The sequence below is a fragment of the Polypterus senegalus genome, chromosome 12 (genome assembly GCF_016835505.1).
Source record: "Polypterus senegalus isolate Bchr_013 chromosome 12, ASM1683550v1, whole genome shotgun sequence".
Lineage (NCBI taxonomy): Eukaryota > Metazoa > Chordata > Cladistia > Polypteriformes > Polypteridae > Polypterus > Polypterus senegalus.
The window spans coordinates 134,389,724-134,407,350 of record NC_053165.1 but is presented as its reverse complement, the minus strand read 5'-3'; the positions used below and the strand labels follow the sequence as shown (position 1 = coordinate 134,407,350).

General features: G+C 40.9%; 1 protein-coding gene across 3 annotated transcripts in view; it reads left to right on the top strand.

Moving 5' to 3' along the window:
- The window catches only part of map2k5 (mitogen-activated protein kinase kinase 5), a 78,113-nt gene that overhangs the window by 33,910 nt on the left and 26,576 nt on the right, over positions 1 to 17,627 (top strand). For all 3 annotated transcript variants that reach the window (XR_005636057.1, XM_039773507.1, XM_039773508.1), the window contains exons 5-17: positions 447 to 487; positions 1,090 to 1,157; positions 1,830 to 1,878; positions 5,293 to 5,357; positions 7,713 to 7,752; positions 8,408 to 8,476; positions 10,036 to 10,117; positions 10,367 to 10,428; positions 11,647 to 11,695; positions 12,016 to 12,089; positions 12,776 to 12,826; positions 13,331 to 13,402; positions 17,311 to 17,340. Coding sequence is in view for 2 of the 3 variants with exons in the window: in XM_039773507.1 (XP_039629441.1) it covers positions 447 to 487; positions 1,090 to 1,157; positions 1,830 to 1,878; positions 5,293 to 5,357; positions 7,713 to 7,752; positions 8,408 to 8,476; positions 10,036 to 10,117; positions 10,367 to 10,428; positions 11,647 to 11,695; positions 12,016 to 12,089; positions 12,776 to 12,826; positions 13,331 to 13,402; positions 17,311 to 17,340 (752 nt within the window). In the remaining variant the exon portion in view is untranslated. The remainder of the gene's footprint in view (positions 1 to 446; positions 488 to 1,089; positions 1,158 to 1,829; positions 1,879 to 5,292; positions 5,358 to 7,712; positions 7,753 to 8,407; positions 8,477 to 10,035; positions 10,118 to 10,366; positions 10,429 to 11,646; positions 11,696 to 12,015; positions 12,090 to 12,775; positions 12,827 to 13,330; positions 13,403 to 17,310; positions 17,341 to 17,627) is intronic.

Sequence of the window (17,627 nt, the reverse complement as noted above, 5' to 3'; positions counted from 1 at the left end):
CACTTGCAGCCACTTCTGAGCTCATAATGATTGCTCATCCTGAAGGGAAAAAGTAAATTAAAAGAATCACCATTAAAAGTAAGGATTGAGTTCTTTGGTATGAGTCAGTTTCGTTTGTGGGTCAGTGCCTGCCATTAACCCTCATATTCCCACCTTCTGACAGAAGACAGTTTACTTGATTAACAAGTGTCGGTGCAGATGCTGTCCACTCCAAAGAATGCAGGACACTGCTGGGTTTAATGAAGAAGACTGCTCCTTTGCATCTGTAGTTTCTGCATGTAGAAATCCTCATCTCGTCATTCCAGGCAGAGGTCTCTGGAGTCAGATCTCAATCATTTCTGCTGCTAATTTCAATGTCGCCCTCATTTCTTTTTAAACGATTCATTTTGTTACAAATTTCTAAACGGCCCTGATGTGTTCTACAATTTAGTCAATTACCGTTTCAGCCTGCAAGCCTCCCGGGAAGAGGAACATTCACGGCCTAAAGGTACGGAGCTTAATAATTGTTTCAGGAATGTTGGGAGTGGCATGGAAGCACTATTCTAGCATTGTCAGACTCCAGAATACACCTTTCTCATTCATTACACTGGTCGTGCCAAATTTAACATGGTGTTGTAGTAGACAGGATTAACAGTATGTTAGATTCTGATCTTCTGGTCAGTGTGCAGTTCATATATTATCTGAGTCTCTTATTTGACGTTCATTGGGCAGGGTTAATGCCTTTTGTGCTAAGGTCAGGTAATCAGACTGCAATATAAACTCCTCCTATGCCTCTGATCACTTTGTAATTAACAGTCAGGGTAATGTACATTAAAATTCAGTTTTCAGCTGATACATTAATACAGAGCAACTGACATGTGTTTAGTGCAGGCAATAATTGTTTCTTTATCATTGGATTTGTTGCTAGGCCAGATTAAGTGACTTGGTCATGGTTACATAGTAAGTTGATCTTAGAAACTGAGACGATAGCCTTATAGTTTAAAAAAAAAAAACCCTTTAACTATTAAGACTGTACTTAATCAAATTTTTTATTTTGTTTTGCTGTTTACTGAAGTTCTGATCCAGTTAATGATGTCATTGTCCCTATAGGTGAACACACGTGCTGGCACCACTCATAACAGCAGCTCCATTGCATCCGATACTTTGCCTAACAATAGGTAAGAAAGTCCACCATGCCAAAAATCAATTGTTTTGTAGGGAAGTGGATCAAAAATGAAAAACATTGTAGACTAAGGTGCAGCTCTGAGTTTATATCCAGATATTTGTCTGCTTGGGTTGCCGTAATTAATGGTGTTAAATAAACCTGGGTGTGGTCAACAGAGCATTGCTGAAGAGTTAAGAGTCCTAACGTGCTGTTTTTATTGTCCATTGAAGCAAAGTGCATTTTAAGGGGTATCCCTATACGTCAACAACTTGGAGCTTTTATCCCAGACTAATGAATGTCGGACCCAAGTTGGAAAACATAGAGGCGTGTTTTCAGTTAGAGACACGTGCTACTTGTAATTAATTAGCATCCCTTGGCTGCCAGTGTTGACGGCGCATTGCTCATTCTCAGCAATTTGTACTTTAATTACAAAGAGCAGTTAGAAGGCCATTTTTGGAATAGCTGAATTAATTGTACAATTAATTAGTGTAATGACAGAGCAGTTGAATGGTTCTTTTTTACATTTCTTTCTTTCTTTGTTCCACGGGGTATCATCATTGTCCCTGCAATTGATTTTTTTTTTGCTTCTGAAACAGTCTACCTTGTGCTGGGACATTTGCAGATCTTGCATAGTTCATTGGCCCTGGGGGGGCCCATTCATAATTCCTTGTGTTGCCTTTCTTAGTTTGAAGAAGTCATCAGCAGAGCTCAAGAAGATCTTGGCCAATGGACAGGTACACAGTTATGGCTTACTCTGCCTACCGCTTAAAGCTCTTCGATATCTGCCATCCCTTGATGCCAATTTTCTATCCTTTTTCATCTAACAGTGTTGCTGTGCTTAGACTTCAGTTTCTCTGCTTGTTTGCTTTTTCAGTACTGTTGGCTTTCTTTATCACATCTTTTACACTTGGTTCCACTTAAAATGGGGTGTTCTGGGGGTTGTGGCGGCCATCCTGGCAACATAAGGTGATATGGCACCAGACAATCACAGGGTGCACATATGCTCACCAGCTACTTTATTAAGTGCAAATGTTCAACTCCTTGTTAACGCAAATATCTAATCAGCCAATCACATGGCAACAACTCAATGTATTTATGCATATAGCCATTGTCAAGACGGCCTGCTGAAGTTCAAACCGAGCATCAGAATGGGGAAGAGAGGTGATTTAAGTAACTTTGAATGTAGCATAGTTTTTGCTGCCAGATGGGCTCCTCTCTGTATTTCAAAAACGGGTGATTTACTGGATTTTTACACACAGCCATCTTTAGGGTTTAAGGAGGATGGTCCAAAAAGGGAAGATATCCAGTGAGTGGCAGTTTTCTGAGTGAAAATGCCTTCCGGATGCCAGAGGTGAGAGGTGAATGGCCATACTGGTTGGAGCTGGTAGAAAGGCAACAGTAACTCAAATAACCACTCATTACAACAGACGTATGCAGAAGAGCAACTCTGAATACACAACATGTCAAGCCTTGAAGCAAAAGGGCCATAGCAGCAGGAGACCACACTGGGTGCCAATTGTGTCAGCTAAGAACAGCCGATTGAGGCTACAATTCACACAGGCTCACCAAAATTGGACAATAGAAGATTGGAAAAATGTTGCCTGGTCTGTTGAGTCTCTATTTCTGCTGTGACATTCGGAAACTAGTGTCAGAATTTGGTGTCAACAACATGAAATCATGGATCCATCCTGCCCTGCATCATTGGTTCAGGCGGCTGGTGGTGGTGGTGGTGTAATGGTGTGGGGGCTATTTTATTTGCACACTTTGGGCCCCTTAGTACCAACTGAGCATCTTTTAAATGCTACAGCCTAGCTGAGTATTGTTACTGACCATGTCCATCCCTTGATGACTGCATTGTGCCCATCTTCTGATGGCTACTTCCAACAGGATAATGCACCATATCATCAAGCTCAGATAATCTCAAATTGGTTTCTTAGACGTAGGAAATGAGTTCACTGTACTCAGATGGTCTCCACTGTCTCCAGATCTCAGTCCAATAAGAGTTCCTGTTTGATGAGGTGAAACTTGAGATTCTCGTCATGGATATGCAGCCAATAAATCTGCAGCAACTTCGTGATGCTATCATGTCAATATGGACCAAAATCACTGAGGAATGCTGCCAGCACCTTGTTGAATCTGTGACAGTTCTGAAGGCAAAAGTGGGTCTAACTTGGCACTAGCAAGGTGTTCCTTATAAAGTGGCTGGTGAGTGTACACCTACACACACTGATATGGGGTCTGTTTAGCATTGCTAGTCAAATGACATACATATATTTGTGATTTTGGGAGATGGTGACCTGGCTAGGATTTGTACCTAGGACCCTCTGAGGCAGCAGAATTCCCTTTTGTTTTTAATGCCACTGCACATATTAAATGTTTTACTTTACTGTCGTTTTCATGTATGTAGCTCAATCACTGCCTCTCCATTTCACTCCAGTTTCCTTCCTTCTTTACCTGCTATTTCCTAATTGATCTTTCACATGTTTTACCCAGACTCTTCTTTGCTCAGATATTCCCAAACTGACCTTTGTTTCGTGTTTTACAAAATTTACTTGACGCCACCTCCTTGGTGTTTCCCCCATTTCAGTTCTCTCATTTATCTATCTTGCGATCTGCCTTTCAGTTTTCAATGTTTTCTCTTGTGCTCTCCACATTGACACTTGTACACTTGACCAGTGATGTGTTTGTTTCATCAGCCTAACCAGTTTTACAACCACACTCCTCTACATATATCTCTTCATTGCAGTCCTTGTCATCTTCCTTCCTATTCCCTTGCACGTACACCTTATAACATGGTGTAGACCCTTGCACCCTTACCCCTCTTCTGGTGTCTTGCATCATCTGCCCATCCCAGCTGCTTTCACTGTTTTGTTCATTCTTGTGTGTGTTAGTCCTGTACCTGCCATTGCCCCTTCAGGTATTTTTAATCTAACAAGTTTTTAACTAATTGCTCTCATCGTACCCCTTACAGTCTATCATATCTTCATTCCATTGTACCCACTGCCCACTCTTCCCCTTACTTGCCCTCTTGTCCCAAATACTTATACTGACCACCATGAAAAGAAGGGATAGTTGGACTTCTCCTTCCCGCTGGCTGTCTGCAGCACCCATGTGTTTGGGTAGCTGCAATTGTCCGTGACGTGTGTGTCTTTCCGAATGAGAGGCTCTTATTGATTTTATTAAGCACCACTCACTTTCCCTTCACGCTTCTCAGGGTGAGATCTTTATTGTCCGCCACGTATATTCATTGTGTGTCTGTCGGCACTTCTCTGAGCCTCATTGGTGTTTCATGAATCAAGTGGCTGGAGTAGAGAAGACAATTAACGCCCCCCACCCCCTCTACACACCCCTGCAGCAGCCTAATGGAGCTGCGTCCCATGACACCTCAGACTCTTGCTGTGACCCAATCAATCGGGTACAGTGTGCTAACATGCCCAGCCCGCCACTAATTTAGTGAGAATTATCCCTGACAGTGGAGTATTGACTTCATATTAGTCTTCTGAGAAAACTTCAAATTTATGATCGTTTGAGAAAATCAGATATTGACAGCTCCAAAATAGCTTTCTGCTAGGCTTTATTGATACAGGTTATGTAACATAAATATTTATTTAATATCTGTCACTCACACTAAACGGAAACAGCTGGCTGTCAGGGATGCTGCGTACATGGCCGGCATCCTGCTGCTATTGATGTGCCCGTCACAAAATTTCCTTCCTTGCATTAGTGAAATCAGGCCACTACAAGGGTCTGAGGATTTACCATGTATGCAAGTGAGGAAGAATTCCTGCCCTTCAGACAAAGAAACAAAATGCTTTGGATCCTGCCTGGTTACCACCGTCCTGACCAGACCTGTGAGACTAGAGGTTTCTGTGATGTCACTTTTGCCTCTTCATTATGTCATTTCATTTCTGGCACCTTTTATCAAATTTTAATGAAACGAGCTGGGCAAGCAAATTGTCATTAAACTTTCCATCACTGTGTCCCCTGGTATTGTCTCTTATAAATTGGACAGCAAATGTTGTATTGATCTTTCCTGACTCGCGGCTGAACTTGGGATGACCTGGGTGGCTCGTTGTTTACTGCCCCCGTTCCTTTTTCTTGACAGTTCTATCCGACTCTTGACATCTCTTTTCTTTTTATTTCTGCAGATGAATGAGCAAGACATTCGAAATCGGGATATCCTGGGTCATGGGAATGGTGGCACAGTATACAAGTGAGGGGGTTTTGCTAAAGAAGTTTGCTCTTTGGGAACCTGGGACATAAGTGTACTGGTGGGGCAAATTGCATTTACTGTATGTGTAAAGTAAGTAGTATGTGTGCTTGCATGACAAAGGTATGTACAGCTCTTTACACAAGCAATTAGTGTAAAAAGATTTGTTTGGTTGCTTCTGTTTAAATATGAATATGCATGTATGTGCTAATATGTCATTTAGGCTTTATATAGCAAATTACTCTCACAAAACAAGCAAAATTGTAGTGCTGATGCCTCACTTGGTGTATGAGAATGTATATTTATGGCTACTTCGTGGTTCTTAACTCTAATTGTGTGGCCGAGCTGCATTGCGCTACTGATATATTGTAGCGTGTATGCCAGCATGACAGGATGTCACAGGTCGCAGAGTCGCTGCCACTGCTTTATTGAAATGGAAGTATTGATCACTCCTAAGGCAGCCTTGGCCAAGCGTCTCGGGGCGATGCTAAATTCATTCAAAAATGACCTGCTTTTATTTAGTTTTTTTTACTGCACTGCTGACCGACTGCCACATGCCCGCTTTTTTATGACAGAATAATTCGAGAAGGGCACCTGTCAGCTCCATGCCGATAGTGCTGCACAGACAACTTTGCAGTCAATTGAGTTCAGAAAAATCAATGCACTTCTCTCCCCCAAGCTGCCTGCATGCCGGGATGAGCAGTGTGGTGTGGGATGCATTGTAGGCTTTTATAAGTACAGACATTTCTGTCCTTTGTATGTGGTTAATATTTTGGGGTCACTGCTGTTCCTCTCCTGATTTTATGATGTAGGTTTGTCATAGAACAGGATAAATGTCTCCTACATTGACATGATTGGATCTCTAGATGTTTCCACTGCCACATTGTTTAAGGCACAGGTTTGTTGCAGTGCCAGTTAGTGCATCAGGTATTCTGAAAGGACCTTCTTGCACATAAAGGTGAGTGGTTCACTCCCAGTCAGCATGGCCAGCTTTTGGGAATGTGATATGCTCTGTGTTACCTGAAGAGCGTAACTTTAGCTTTTAAACTTTGTAACCATGATTATCAATTTTAAAAGATGGGCATCAATAATGCAAACAGAGCTTTTATTTCCCAGCTGCAGTGTAAATAAGATACAGGTGATGAAGTGGGTGTGTGGGAGGTTGCTGGGGGTAGACTGCTGACCTTCCAGCTGAACTGCTTTTCCTTTTAGAGCCTGGGGGAACTGTAACTTCTGCTGTTGGCAGACTGTGTCTGGGCGCATCAGATGGCTTATTACAGCACGGATGCTGGATGGAGCCATGCAATGATGATGATAATAAAATGTAATAATCAATGTGAAAATAATTGTGATGCTGAGAGCTGCACGGCAATAATAATAAAGTGCTAAATGCTAAGGTGATGGCCCCTGAAGATGAGTGGCGCCACTCCAGGTTGTAAAGTCCTGTCTGAATTGTTGCTGAAATGTAATTATCAGAGCAGTAAGCAAAATATTCGCTTGCTCCGTGTCAAATGGGCAATTAGCGGGCCGGGCGCTGGAAGGTGTTAGCTGTTAATTAAAGCTTCTCAGAGGTTTAGGATTGTCTTCATCTGTAATGGTATCCCGTCTCCAAACCTTATTATTCACCTTGCTGGGATCTGTGGTTGGGTCAGGACAGCTGAGAGGCAAGCGATCGTCCGTGCTGGGGGAGGCCCTGTTGCACTTCACAGATGTCTTTCGTAATTAAATGTTACGTTTGTCTTGTCTCCATTCCTTAAATGCACCCACCCTGACAAGAAACCTAATCTCCGCAGACTAATTAACGTTCATCATTGCTTAATTATTAAATGTGCATTTTTTTTTTTATTTGACTGCAATCTGAAACTGGTTCTTGTGAAAACTGACTGGACTACTTAAGTAACAAAAGTAACCCATAAGTTACAGGCTGGATCTGGGACTCAAGTTCCGCAATTCATGTGTGCTCAGCTTCCTTGGATATGATACCCACTCGGGTTGGTGCCCCATTTATTCCTGAGGGTTTGTACTGGAAACTGTGTTTTTAACAATTTTTCCCCAGTTGCTTTAACATGCATCTTGACCTACCTAGTACTGTACATGCTACCATACCCTGCTTTTTCTTGGACCTTTTATATTTCTTTACTTCAAGGTATGATCATTCTCTTCTGATGGATTTTATTTAAAGAGACTTTCTCTTTCTTACTGCTAACTTATCTTACTTCTTTTCTTGCTCACTGTGTAAGATTCCCAAAATCCAGCAGTCCACACAGAGTTACCATTTGGGGTTATCTAAGAGTAAATATATGTGCTGTAGTTCCCCAAACGCTTACTAATGGGCGTTTTCTACTTTTGTCCTCACAGAGCACATCATGTCCCAAGCGGGAAAATTCTAGCTGTTAAGGTCTGTTGATTTATTTTTTATTTATTTTATTTATTCCTGCTTTAGAATTTCTGCATCCACCTAATTAAAAAAAACAAACCCTGTTTAATACATGGCACATGCAAGCCCACTGGTAGCACCTTCTTCTTGGTTTCACTACAGAAAATAACCAATTTGCAGTGGTTTCAACCTCTTAAGTTCAGGCCGTCCATTCATTGTTGCTCTCAGTAGTCTTGGTACTTCTAGTCCTAGCACAATGCCATTTGTACTAACTCTCCGTTTACCTGCTGCTGCTCTTAAGGACGAGTCAGAGCAGACTATCAAATTAACACAGGCCTCTTTGGGAAACGGATGGCTGGGGACTTTCCTAATGATGATAGAAGAGTTTACCCGGCAAAAATGCATAATCATTCTGCTCCTGTTCGTCAATATGTAGCCCATCCTCTTGCATGTGAAGCTAGCATATTAGACAGTACTGGCCAAAAAAAATTCTTGATATTGACAGAAGTAAATAATAGGAAATATGGCTCTTTCCTGGACATCAGAAGGGGTGCCCCTCTTGGTTTTAGTTCTTCATCAGCATTAAGCTCTCTCTTTGAGATTCTTTAGAAAAGGGGATTAAAACCTTTGTCTGTGATGTTGGGTACAATGTGCAATTTCACTTTATTTTTCTCAGGTTATTCCCTTGGACATCACTGCTGAATTGCAGAAGCAAATCATGTCAGAGTTGGAAATTCTTTATAAGGTATTTTTTATCAAATTTTGTCTGTGCATGCCATGAATTATATAAATAGAGAGAGAAAGTTTTATAGCTATCTACCTATCTATCCTGTGTACAGTTGCAAGAAAAGTTTAATTATTTGTAATTTATTTCTGCATTAATTACTCATAAAATGTAGACGTCATCTTGCCACAACAGTAGACAAACGATCACTTAACCTGATAACTGTACAAAAACTAATTGGACTCCGCTGTCCCAGTGAATGAGATGCTATTGGAGTTATGGGTTGGAGGTGCCCTCCTCGTTGGATAGGACACACATAGTTTGGTTCTTGAGACAGATTTATTTGTGTGAACTGTGCCCCAATCTAAAGAAATATCAGAACACATTAGAAAAAGAATTATAGAGATATATAAAGCCTACAAAAGCATTCCTAAAGAACTAGTTGTTCATTATTCCTCAGTAAGACAAATTGTCTGTAAATGGAAGAAATTCAGTTGCTACTCTCAGTGTATGTTGGCATCTATTGAAGGTCATAACTAGAATAGTGTGTAATGCTTAATGAGGTGGAAACAAACTTTAACAGCAAAGAACCTGCGGAAATCTCTTCAGTTTACATGTCTCTCTGTTCATGTACCTGCTGTAAGAAAAATGCTAAATAAGAACAGTATAACTAGAAAAAGACACTGGAGGAAACTGTTACTCTCCAAAAGAAACATTGTTGCTTGTCTCATTTTGCAAATGACCACTGGGACAGTCTTCTGTGAACATATGCGGTAAAAGATCTTGACGTCTTGAAAAAAAGTGCAAAACTTTGTTTGGGGAGGGAGAAAAAGCACTGCACACAGACATCAAAACCTGTTCCCAACTGTGAAGGTTGGTGGAAGAACATCATGGTCTGGGTCTGTTTTGCTGCGTAAGGACCTCAACAGTTTGATGCCATAGTGAGGGATCTTGGATTCTAATTTGTATAAAGCAATGTTACAGGATAACATTTAGGTATAGTCTTTCACCTAAAGTTTAATTGAGGTTGAGTGATGATAGACGATAATGACCTAAAACACAGGAGTAAATCAAAAACAGAAAGGATTGAACACAAGAAGATGCATGTTTTGAAATCTTAAATTATGTAATTAACTGATGAGGTAGGTATTTCATTAAATGCTTGATTAATATATTTATTTGTTTCTACTTTTGCCAATTTTTTTCTTTCCATCTGTCATTGTATTGTTAACCTTTGGAAACGCCTGTTTATAAAGCCATTTTAAATGTAGGCATATGTTTGCCTGTTCTTGACAAGAAGCCTGTGTTGTTATATCTACATATGAGGTAGGGTTTATTAATATAGAATTGTTTGCAATTTGCTCTATCCTTAAAATAAAGTGTACAAATTTACACAACTAAATGTACAGTATGTACATCTGTGCCAATTCCTACACACTAACTTGCATTTATGTGCAGGCCACTGAACCTGGGTTTGTGTAGACTGATTGGAAATCCCAATTCTGATTTGCTTTGTCTCGGTCTCCATGCATCCTCAGGATTAAGCACAGCTATGCCCCTTGTCTCTCCTCATTTTTCAGTGTGACTCATCCTATATCATTGGCTTTTATGGGGCTTTTTTTGTGGAAAACCGAATCTCCATCTGCACAGAGTTTATGGACGGTAAGATTCACATTACAATATTTCCGAAGTTTTTAACAGGTTACCTTAATTTACTGTAACATAAACCCATATCCCCAATGAAGTTCTCTTTAATTATATGTGTGTATAACTATCAGGTAAGGCGGGAATGTCTAGGAGTGACAGATGCTACTTGGGAAGCAGGTACTAAAAAAATTGGCACTCACCCCTGATAGTGGAGACATGGTGTTGGTTCAACTTTATGTAACAGAACATCATCTTTGTCCTCAGGGGGCTCTTTGGATGTGTACCGGCGGATCCCAGAACATGTCCTCGGGAGGATAGCAGTGGCTGTAAGTATACCAGATTACATTGGGGTTGGTGGTACAAGTGCGGGACCTGTCTTGGTGGACTGGGAAGGAAGAATTATTGTTATGTATAAACACCTGACAGGTTCTTAGCCACGACCTTCCTTCCTTGGTTGCGTTTTTTAGCTTAACTCAGTTAGTCCATCCTCTTGAATTCCTCCTAACAAAGCCAATGCTGTGTATTTCTGTTTTTGTTTTTTTTTTTGTCCAGTTTAAGAAAGCCATTATGATTTTCAGGATAGAAAGAAGGAATATCGGAAGTGTGAAAGTGCACATCTTGGACCTCCGAGCATTTTGGTTTGATTAGGTCTAGTTGTGTCATCAGTACAAGTGGAAAGGATGCCAGTGGAGGTCTAACTTCTTATTTTAAGGGAATAGTCAGGGTTTTATTAGTGTATCTTATTTTATCCATCCATTTTCAAAACTGCCTATTTCAATGTGGAATTGCAAGGAAATGTATGTCTTGACTTCTAGCCCAATGCAGGAAAACTATAGCCTTACAGCTGCAGAAGACTGGATTGATATTCTGGCCTAGTCACTGTCTTTGTACAATCTGCATATTTTCCCATTTCTATGAGGATTTTTCTCCAGTTACTATGATTTTCCTCCCACACCCCAAAGATGTGTTTATGTCTGCTAGGTTATTTTGCAACTTCAGATACTTAGTGTGGGTCGTGTTTGAGTGTGCCTTGCAGTGGTCATTATACAGAATGATGCTAAATATATTTATAAGTATTTCCATTTCAGCAAAGTGTTGAAGTCGTGTTTGTCTTTATAAATGTTTCTAACTCAGTGAAAGATTTTCACAACTAACTTACAATTTGTGTTGCATGACAGGTCATTTTGCTATCTTTCCACCATTGCATACCATCACTTCTTAGCTTACAGTATCTAGTAAAATACTGGCAACTCCTGGATGATGTTTGTTGCCAGTCATAATGTTTTTATTGTGTCTTGACTGGCAGTGTCATGTTGCTCATCTTCCTTAATGAAAACGTAATCTTGGTCAGTTATTTGTAATGCCTGGGATTCAAAGGTACTGCATAGTTTCTGTAGATTTATTTCTCTTCTGACATGAGGAAATGCATCTGTGACACAGTATTGGAGCAGGTAACTGTTGCTGCACTTTGTCTATGACCGTTGGAATCCTCACTCTTGGTGATCATTTGGCGTTCATTCCATGTACCTCTTTATGTCTTTCAGGTGGTTAAAGGGCTCACCTATCTGTGGAGCTTGAAGATTTTACACAGAGGTGAGTGCTCTAGTCTCTTATTTCTAGTCAAAGCTAATGGTCCAGAACCTGTCCTTTGCACAAGCTGCCCAGTGGGTAAATCAAGTGGTCCGTCTCCACTTTCCTAGTGACAGTGAATCACTGTTAATGTAATGACTTCATTAATAGGCGTATGCCTTCCTTGTTCTGTGAGTTCTTGCAGTGTGCCTGATGAAAATGCATGACCATCATATACACTTAATGTGTGCAGCTTCCCCAAAATTGTACTATTTGTCATTTAACAACACTCTGAAACCCCCGCCCCAAGCTCTCCCTACCCTCCATGTTTCTGTGTTTTTTAGATGTCAAGCCATCTAACATGCTGGTGAACACGCGGGGTCAGGTGAAGCTGTGTGATTTTGGAGTCAGCACTCAGGTAAGCTGGGGCTCCTCTGGCTTTGCTACCCTCCCCCACTTTTGTTGGTTCCTGGCAGCAAGTCAAAATCTCTCCGATTGCTTGTAATGCTCAGGGAGGCCCTCTATTCAGAGTTCTTTTTTCTTGTGCGAATATGATTGTTGATTGTTTAATGACAGGAGAAATTGCTGATATTGTAATTACTCGTCCCCGATAGTGCAGCTCATTGACATGCAGCTGCAGCACAGAGCAGTTTTTGGGTAGACAATAGATGGGGCAGAGTGGGAGCTGTGCTGAGGGAGCTAAACAGGCCTGCAAGAAAAAATTAAAGTGGAGTGTGACAATAGCAGCGGGCATTGACGGCGTGCAGCACAAATTTTAATTAATTTCCATTTTGCGGCCCCTCGAGAGTCCTGCCAGTGGTGACCTGCGCATTTGCAGCGGTGTTCATTTGAATTGCCATCACCTCTCTTCCCTGCCAAGCAGTGAGAAGAAACGGGAGGTCAGACGCCTATTAGATGTTGTCAAACTCTCTTGTTGTGTTTCAACCACCTGCCTTGTGTTTTGGGCATTCCACTTATTTAAAACTGCAGGATGTGTCCCTTACCCTTTTGCATATAACAGGCTGCTTCATTCCTTTACTGGGATGGGGTGCTGATCACACAAACTCATGGCTTTTTTTTTTTTTTTTTTTCTTTTTCTTTCAGCTGGTCAACTCCATTGCCAAAACCTATGTGGGAACCAATGCATATATGGCAGTAAGTAAGGCAGCCAAACAGGAGAGGAGGGCAGTTGGGGGTCTTACTCGATCTACATCTCATTTAATTCAGTTGAATTCTGTGGAGATGAAATGGACTACTGCACTTCAAACAGTCTGCGCTTCAGCTTGTCAGAAAGCACTGGGATTAAATTTAATTTTTTTCCTTTTGAAAATGTTTTAGCTGCGATTACCTAGCACCCTCCCCTGTGTGCATTAAACAGATTACCCTTTGGAAGCCCCTACACCCCCCACCTACCCCAGTCTGCATGAGATCTCCTCTCCTGTTAACAGAGAGCCTCCGGATTAATTTCGACTCTTACTCTACCTACCTTTCTCTGCACCTGCTTTTTTTTTTTCTTACATTAGTTTAATATGCCGAAACCCTCTCTTTTCCTGCATTTGCCCTGAAGATGGTCTTGTTACCTCAGTTCTTTAATTTGTCTGCCCTCTCTTGTTCCCCTTCTGGATCGATCCCTGACTTGGTGCGTTTCTTATGTTTCAGCCAGAGAGGATATCAGGGGAGCAGTATGGCATCCATTCAGACATGTGGAGTTTGGGAATTTCTTTCATGGAGGTAACTGTCTACTCATTGTACTGTGATTCAACTTTGTGATATACAGTTAGGTCCATAAATATTTGGACAGAGACAACTTTTTTCTAATTTTGGTTCTGTACATTACCACAATGAATTTTAAATGAAACAACTCGGATGCAGTTGAAGGGCAGACTTTCAGCTTTAATTCAGTGGGGTGAACAAAATGATTGCATAAAAATGTGAGGCAACTAAAGCATTTTTTAAACACAATCCCTTTATTTCAGGGGCTCAAAAGTAATTGGACAAATTAAATAACTGGAAATAAAATGTTCATTTCTAATACTTGGTTGAAAACCCTTTGCTGGCAATGATAGCCTGAAGTCTTGAACTCATGGACGTCACCAGATGCTGGGTTTCCTCCTTTTTAATGCTCTGCCTTTACTGCAGTGGCTTTCAGTTGCTGTTTGTTTGTGGGCCTTTCTGTCCGAAGTTTAGTCTTCAACAAGTGAAATGCATGCTCAACTGGGTTAAGATCAGGTGATTGAATGGGTCATTCAAGAATTTTCCACTTCTTTGCTTTAATAAACTCCTGGGTTGCTTTGGCTGTATGTTTTGGGTCATTGTCCATCTGTATCATGAAACACCGCCCAATCAATTTGACTGCATTTAGCTGGATTTGAGCAGACAGTATGTCTCTGAACACCTCAGAATTCATTCGGCTGCTTCTGTCCTGTGTCACATCATCAATAAACACTAGTGTCCCAGTGCCACTGGCAGCCATCACACTGCCTCCACCGTGTTTTACAGATGATGTGGTATGCTTTGGATAATGAGCTGTTCCACGCCTTCTCCATACTTTTTTCTTGCCATCATTCTGGTAGAGGTTGATCTTGGTTTCATCTGTCCAAAGAATGTTTTTCCAGAACTGTGCTGGCTTTTTAGATGTTCTTAGCAAAGTCCAATCTAGCCTTTCTATTCTTGAGGCTTATGAGTGGCTTGCACCTTGCAGTGCACCCTCTGTATTTACTTTCATGCAGTCTTCTCTTTATGGTAGACTTGGATATCGATACGCCTGCCCCCTGGAGAGTGTTGTTCACTTGGTTAGCTGTTGTGAAGGGGTTTCTCTTCGCCATGGAAATGATTATGCAATCATCCACCATTGTTGTCTTCCGTGGACATTCAGGTCTTTTTGCGTTGCTGAGTTCACCAGTGCTTGCTTTCTTTCTCAGGATGTACCAAACTGTAGATTTTGCCACTCGTAATATTGTAGCAATTTCTCGGATGGGGTTTTTCTGTTTTCGCAGCTTAAGGATGGCTTCTTTTACCTGCATGGAGAGCTCCTTTGACCGCATGTTGTCTGTTCACAGCAAAATCTTCCACATGCAAGCACCACACCTCAAATCAACTCCAGACCTTTTATAAAGACATAACGACGGACTTGAACACACCTGCCCATGAAATAGCCTTTGAGTCAATTGTCCAATTACTTTTGAGCCCCTGAAATAAAGGGATTGTGTTAAAAATGCTTTAGTTGCCTCACATTTTTATGCAATCTTTTGTTCACCCACTGAATTAAAACTGAAAGTCTGCACTTCAACTGCATCTGAGTTGTTTCATTTAAAATTCATTGTGGTAATGTACAGAACCAAAATTAGAAAAAAGTTGTCTCTGTCCAAATATTTATGGACCTAACTGTAGTTGTGAAAGTTTTGTCAAGACTTGTGTTTTAATTAAAGCTTTTCCCTTTTGGAGGTAAAGTGTTTTGTTTTGTTTTGTTTTTTTCTGAAATTGCTGCAGACTGTTTCCATTTTTTAGACCCTTTGTCCAACAATACTAGCGAGGGATTGCAGGTTGCCAAGCACACGAAGTATCGTTAGAACAATGCCCGATCAGGGTACCTTTGAAATACATTAATTCAAAGCTTAGGTCACAGCTACACAAAGGCCACATTAATCAGTTTTATGTGCTGTGTTCCAAAATGCCTTGAATTTCACTAGAAGCAAGGGGAGTGTGCTATTGGTGTGCAGCAAGCAGGCATATTTTGTGGCAGTACGAGACACTATGGATTAGGAGGCTCCACTGTGTGTTGATTACATGCTAGGTTTCATCAGAGTGGAAGAATAGATGATTTCCAATGCTTGGTCACCATTAAGAGACCACAGTGTAGATGAGGACTGACACTTCGAACTAGTTTGTGACCATTTCAGATTCATTCTAGTGCTAAAACTGCTATCAGACACAATGCCCATATCGGAGATACTAGAGTGAGGGTCAGAGTCAGTGATGCTGGCCATAGAGCAAGGAGTCAAGTCAGTGGCCCTGTGCTCACTACTACTACACGACCTTAGCTACAGCAGGACATTGCCAGTTTATACACAGATGCTACATTTACAGCCTCCTGAAGAATTATTGCTGATATTCAGGTGCTGCATTGGCCAAAATTTTGACCATAAAGCAACTTTGGGATGTAATGGATCATAGAATCTGGAGACATGGCCTTCTGCCTACCAGTGGGCAGTAATTCCGTCAGTCCCTTGGACTTGACATCCCAAAACTGTATATTCAGACTCATTTATGCTCAGTGTCACAGAGGTGACAAGAGTGGTGGTTGCAAGAGGTGATCACACAAGATACAAAAGGACTGTAAGCCACCTGTTATTGTTTCCTGGGTGTTTTACCTCCTATTCTCATTTTCTTATTATTTTAGCAATGATCTTTTAAATTTCAGTTTCATTTTCCATCATTATAATGTGTGCACAGAAAGCCACTTCCGGTCTCGTAGATTACCTTGCAGTAGCACATCCTTTCCACTACACCGTTAGCCGAGTGGAAATCAAAGGCATAACTTTTTCAGAGGCACATTTTACAAAGTAAAAATTATCTGTATCACCATAATTTACTGTAGTTCTCAACTGAAAGTTGGGGCTCTGTGTCTTGCTCGGAATTTGATAAGACAGTATTGGCCATTTGAGCAGAGGTACTCTGATTTTTTTAATACTTGTTTGTTTAAAATAAAAAGTTGGTTGTGAGCTGCGGCCCTTTAAATAGAAGACACATTTTGAGTGAGTAGTTGATGCATTTGGGTTCAGGAAAGATGCACCATATCCAAATATGTCCTCCCAGCAATTCACAACAGTTTTATTCTTTCCTGTTGTATGTTGGTTTGGTCATTAACGGAAAGTGTTTGGTTTGGCTTAGTGAAATGTCAGGCCTCATGTGAAGCTCATATCCAGTATCCTTTCTCCCCCTGATGTTTTGGTCTTGCTGGTCATTGTGCTTATCTTTGCAAAATACAAAATAAAGTCAATAGTTATAGTGCTGAGATAAAGTGTACATCAGAGAGACAGATGTAGCCAACTATGGGTTGGCTATATCAGACTTCCATAGTTACATGATTCAGGAGCTGCTCTGAACAGCTAATTGGATTGTACGTTTATGTTGCATGCTTTTACGCAAATCAGTCATACTACATAACACCAACTGAAATACACATCTACTCGACAGTCATCTTTATTCAGGAATCGGGTAGCCTTCTCACAACCCTAATCTTAGCCATTATGTAAAGATGCTCTATTTCAATGAAGTTCTAGGTACCCTCTTAAAGTGTGTGGGGAGAAAGACACAAGTGACCATGCATATCGTATCACATCACTGACTTACAAGGCTAAGAACAGTAAACGTCATCACTCTGTAACAGAGCCCAGCTCTGTAGGTCTGGCACTAAACTCTATTGGCTGATTAAGGTCTTACCAATCCTTCCTTGTTAACTGACTAAGACCCGAGTTGTTCAAAGAACATGAAAAGGTTTCTTTAAATGTAAGACTCTCATCTCATCCCTATCCTTGCTCAATGTCTTTGATGTATGCAGGAAGTCCCTTCAACTCCTCTCTCTGTGTGCATGAATGTCTAATATACAGTCCTAAAGATATACTGGTTTACTTTTGCAGCTTGCCCTAGGGAGATTTCCTTACCCTCAGGTAAGATTGCGGCCATTCTTTTTTATGCATGAAGGTGGAGGGTGCAACAAAGCTGTGAAGGTCTAGCAATTGGCAGGGCTAAGTAGAGGAATTGGGGATGTGGGTAGTCTGGGAGGTTATGGAATTATATGTGTTTCTTTGAGGTGCAAGAGATGGGAGTTTGTTATAAAAATGTTAAAAAAAAAAAAATTGAGAGCTGTTTGGTTTTGCAGTTTTCTAAATCTGTTTACATTTGTTTGTTAAGACATGAAGTAAACTTTCAAAACATTGTCTTTGTTTTTCAAATT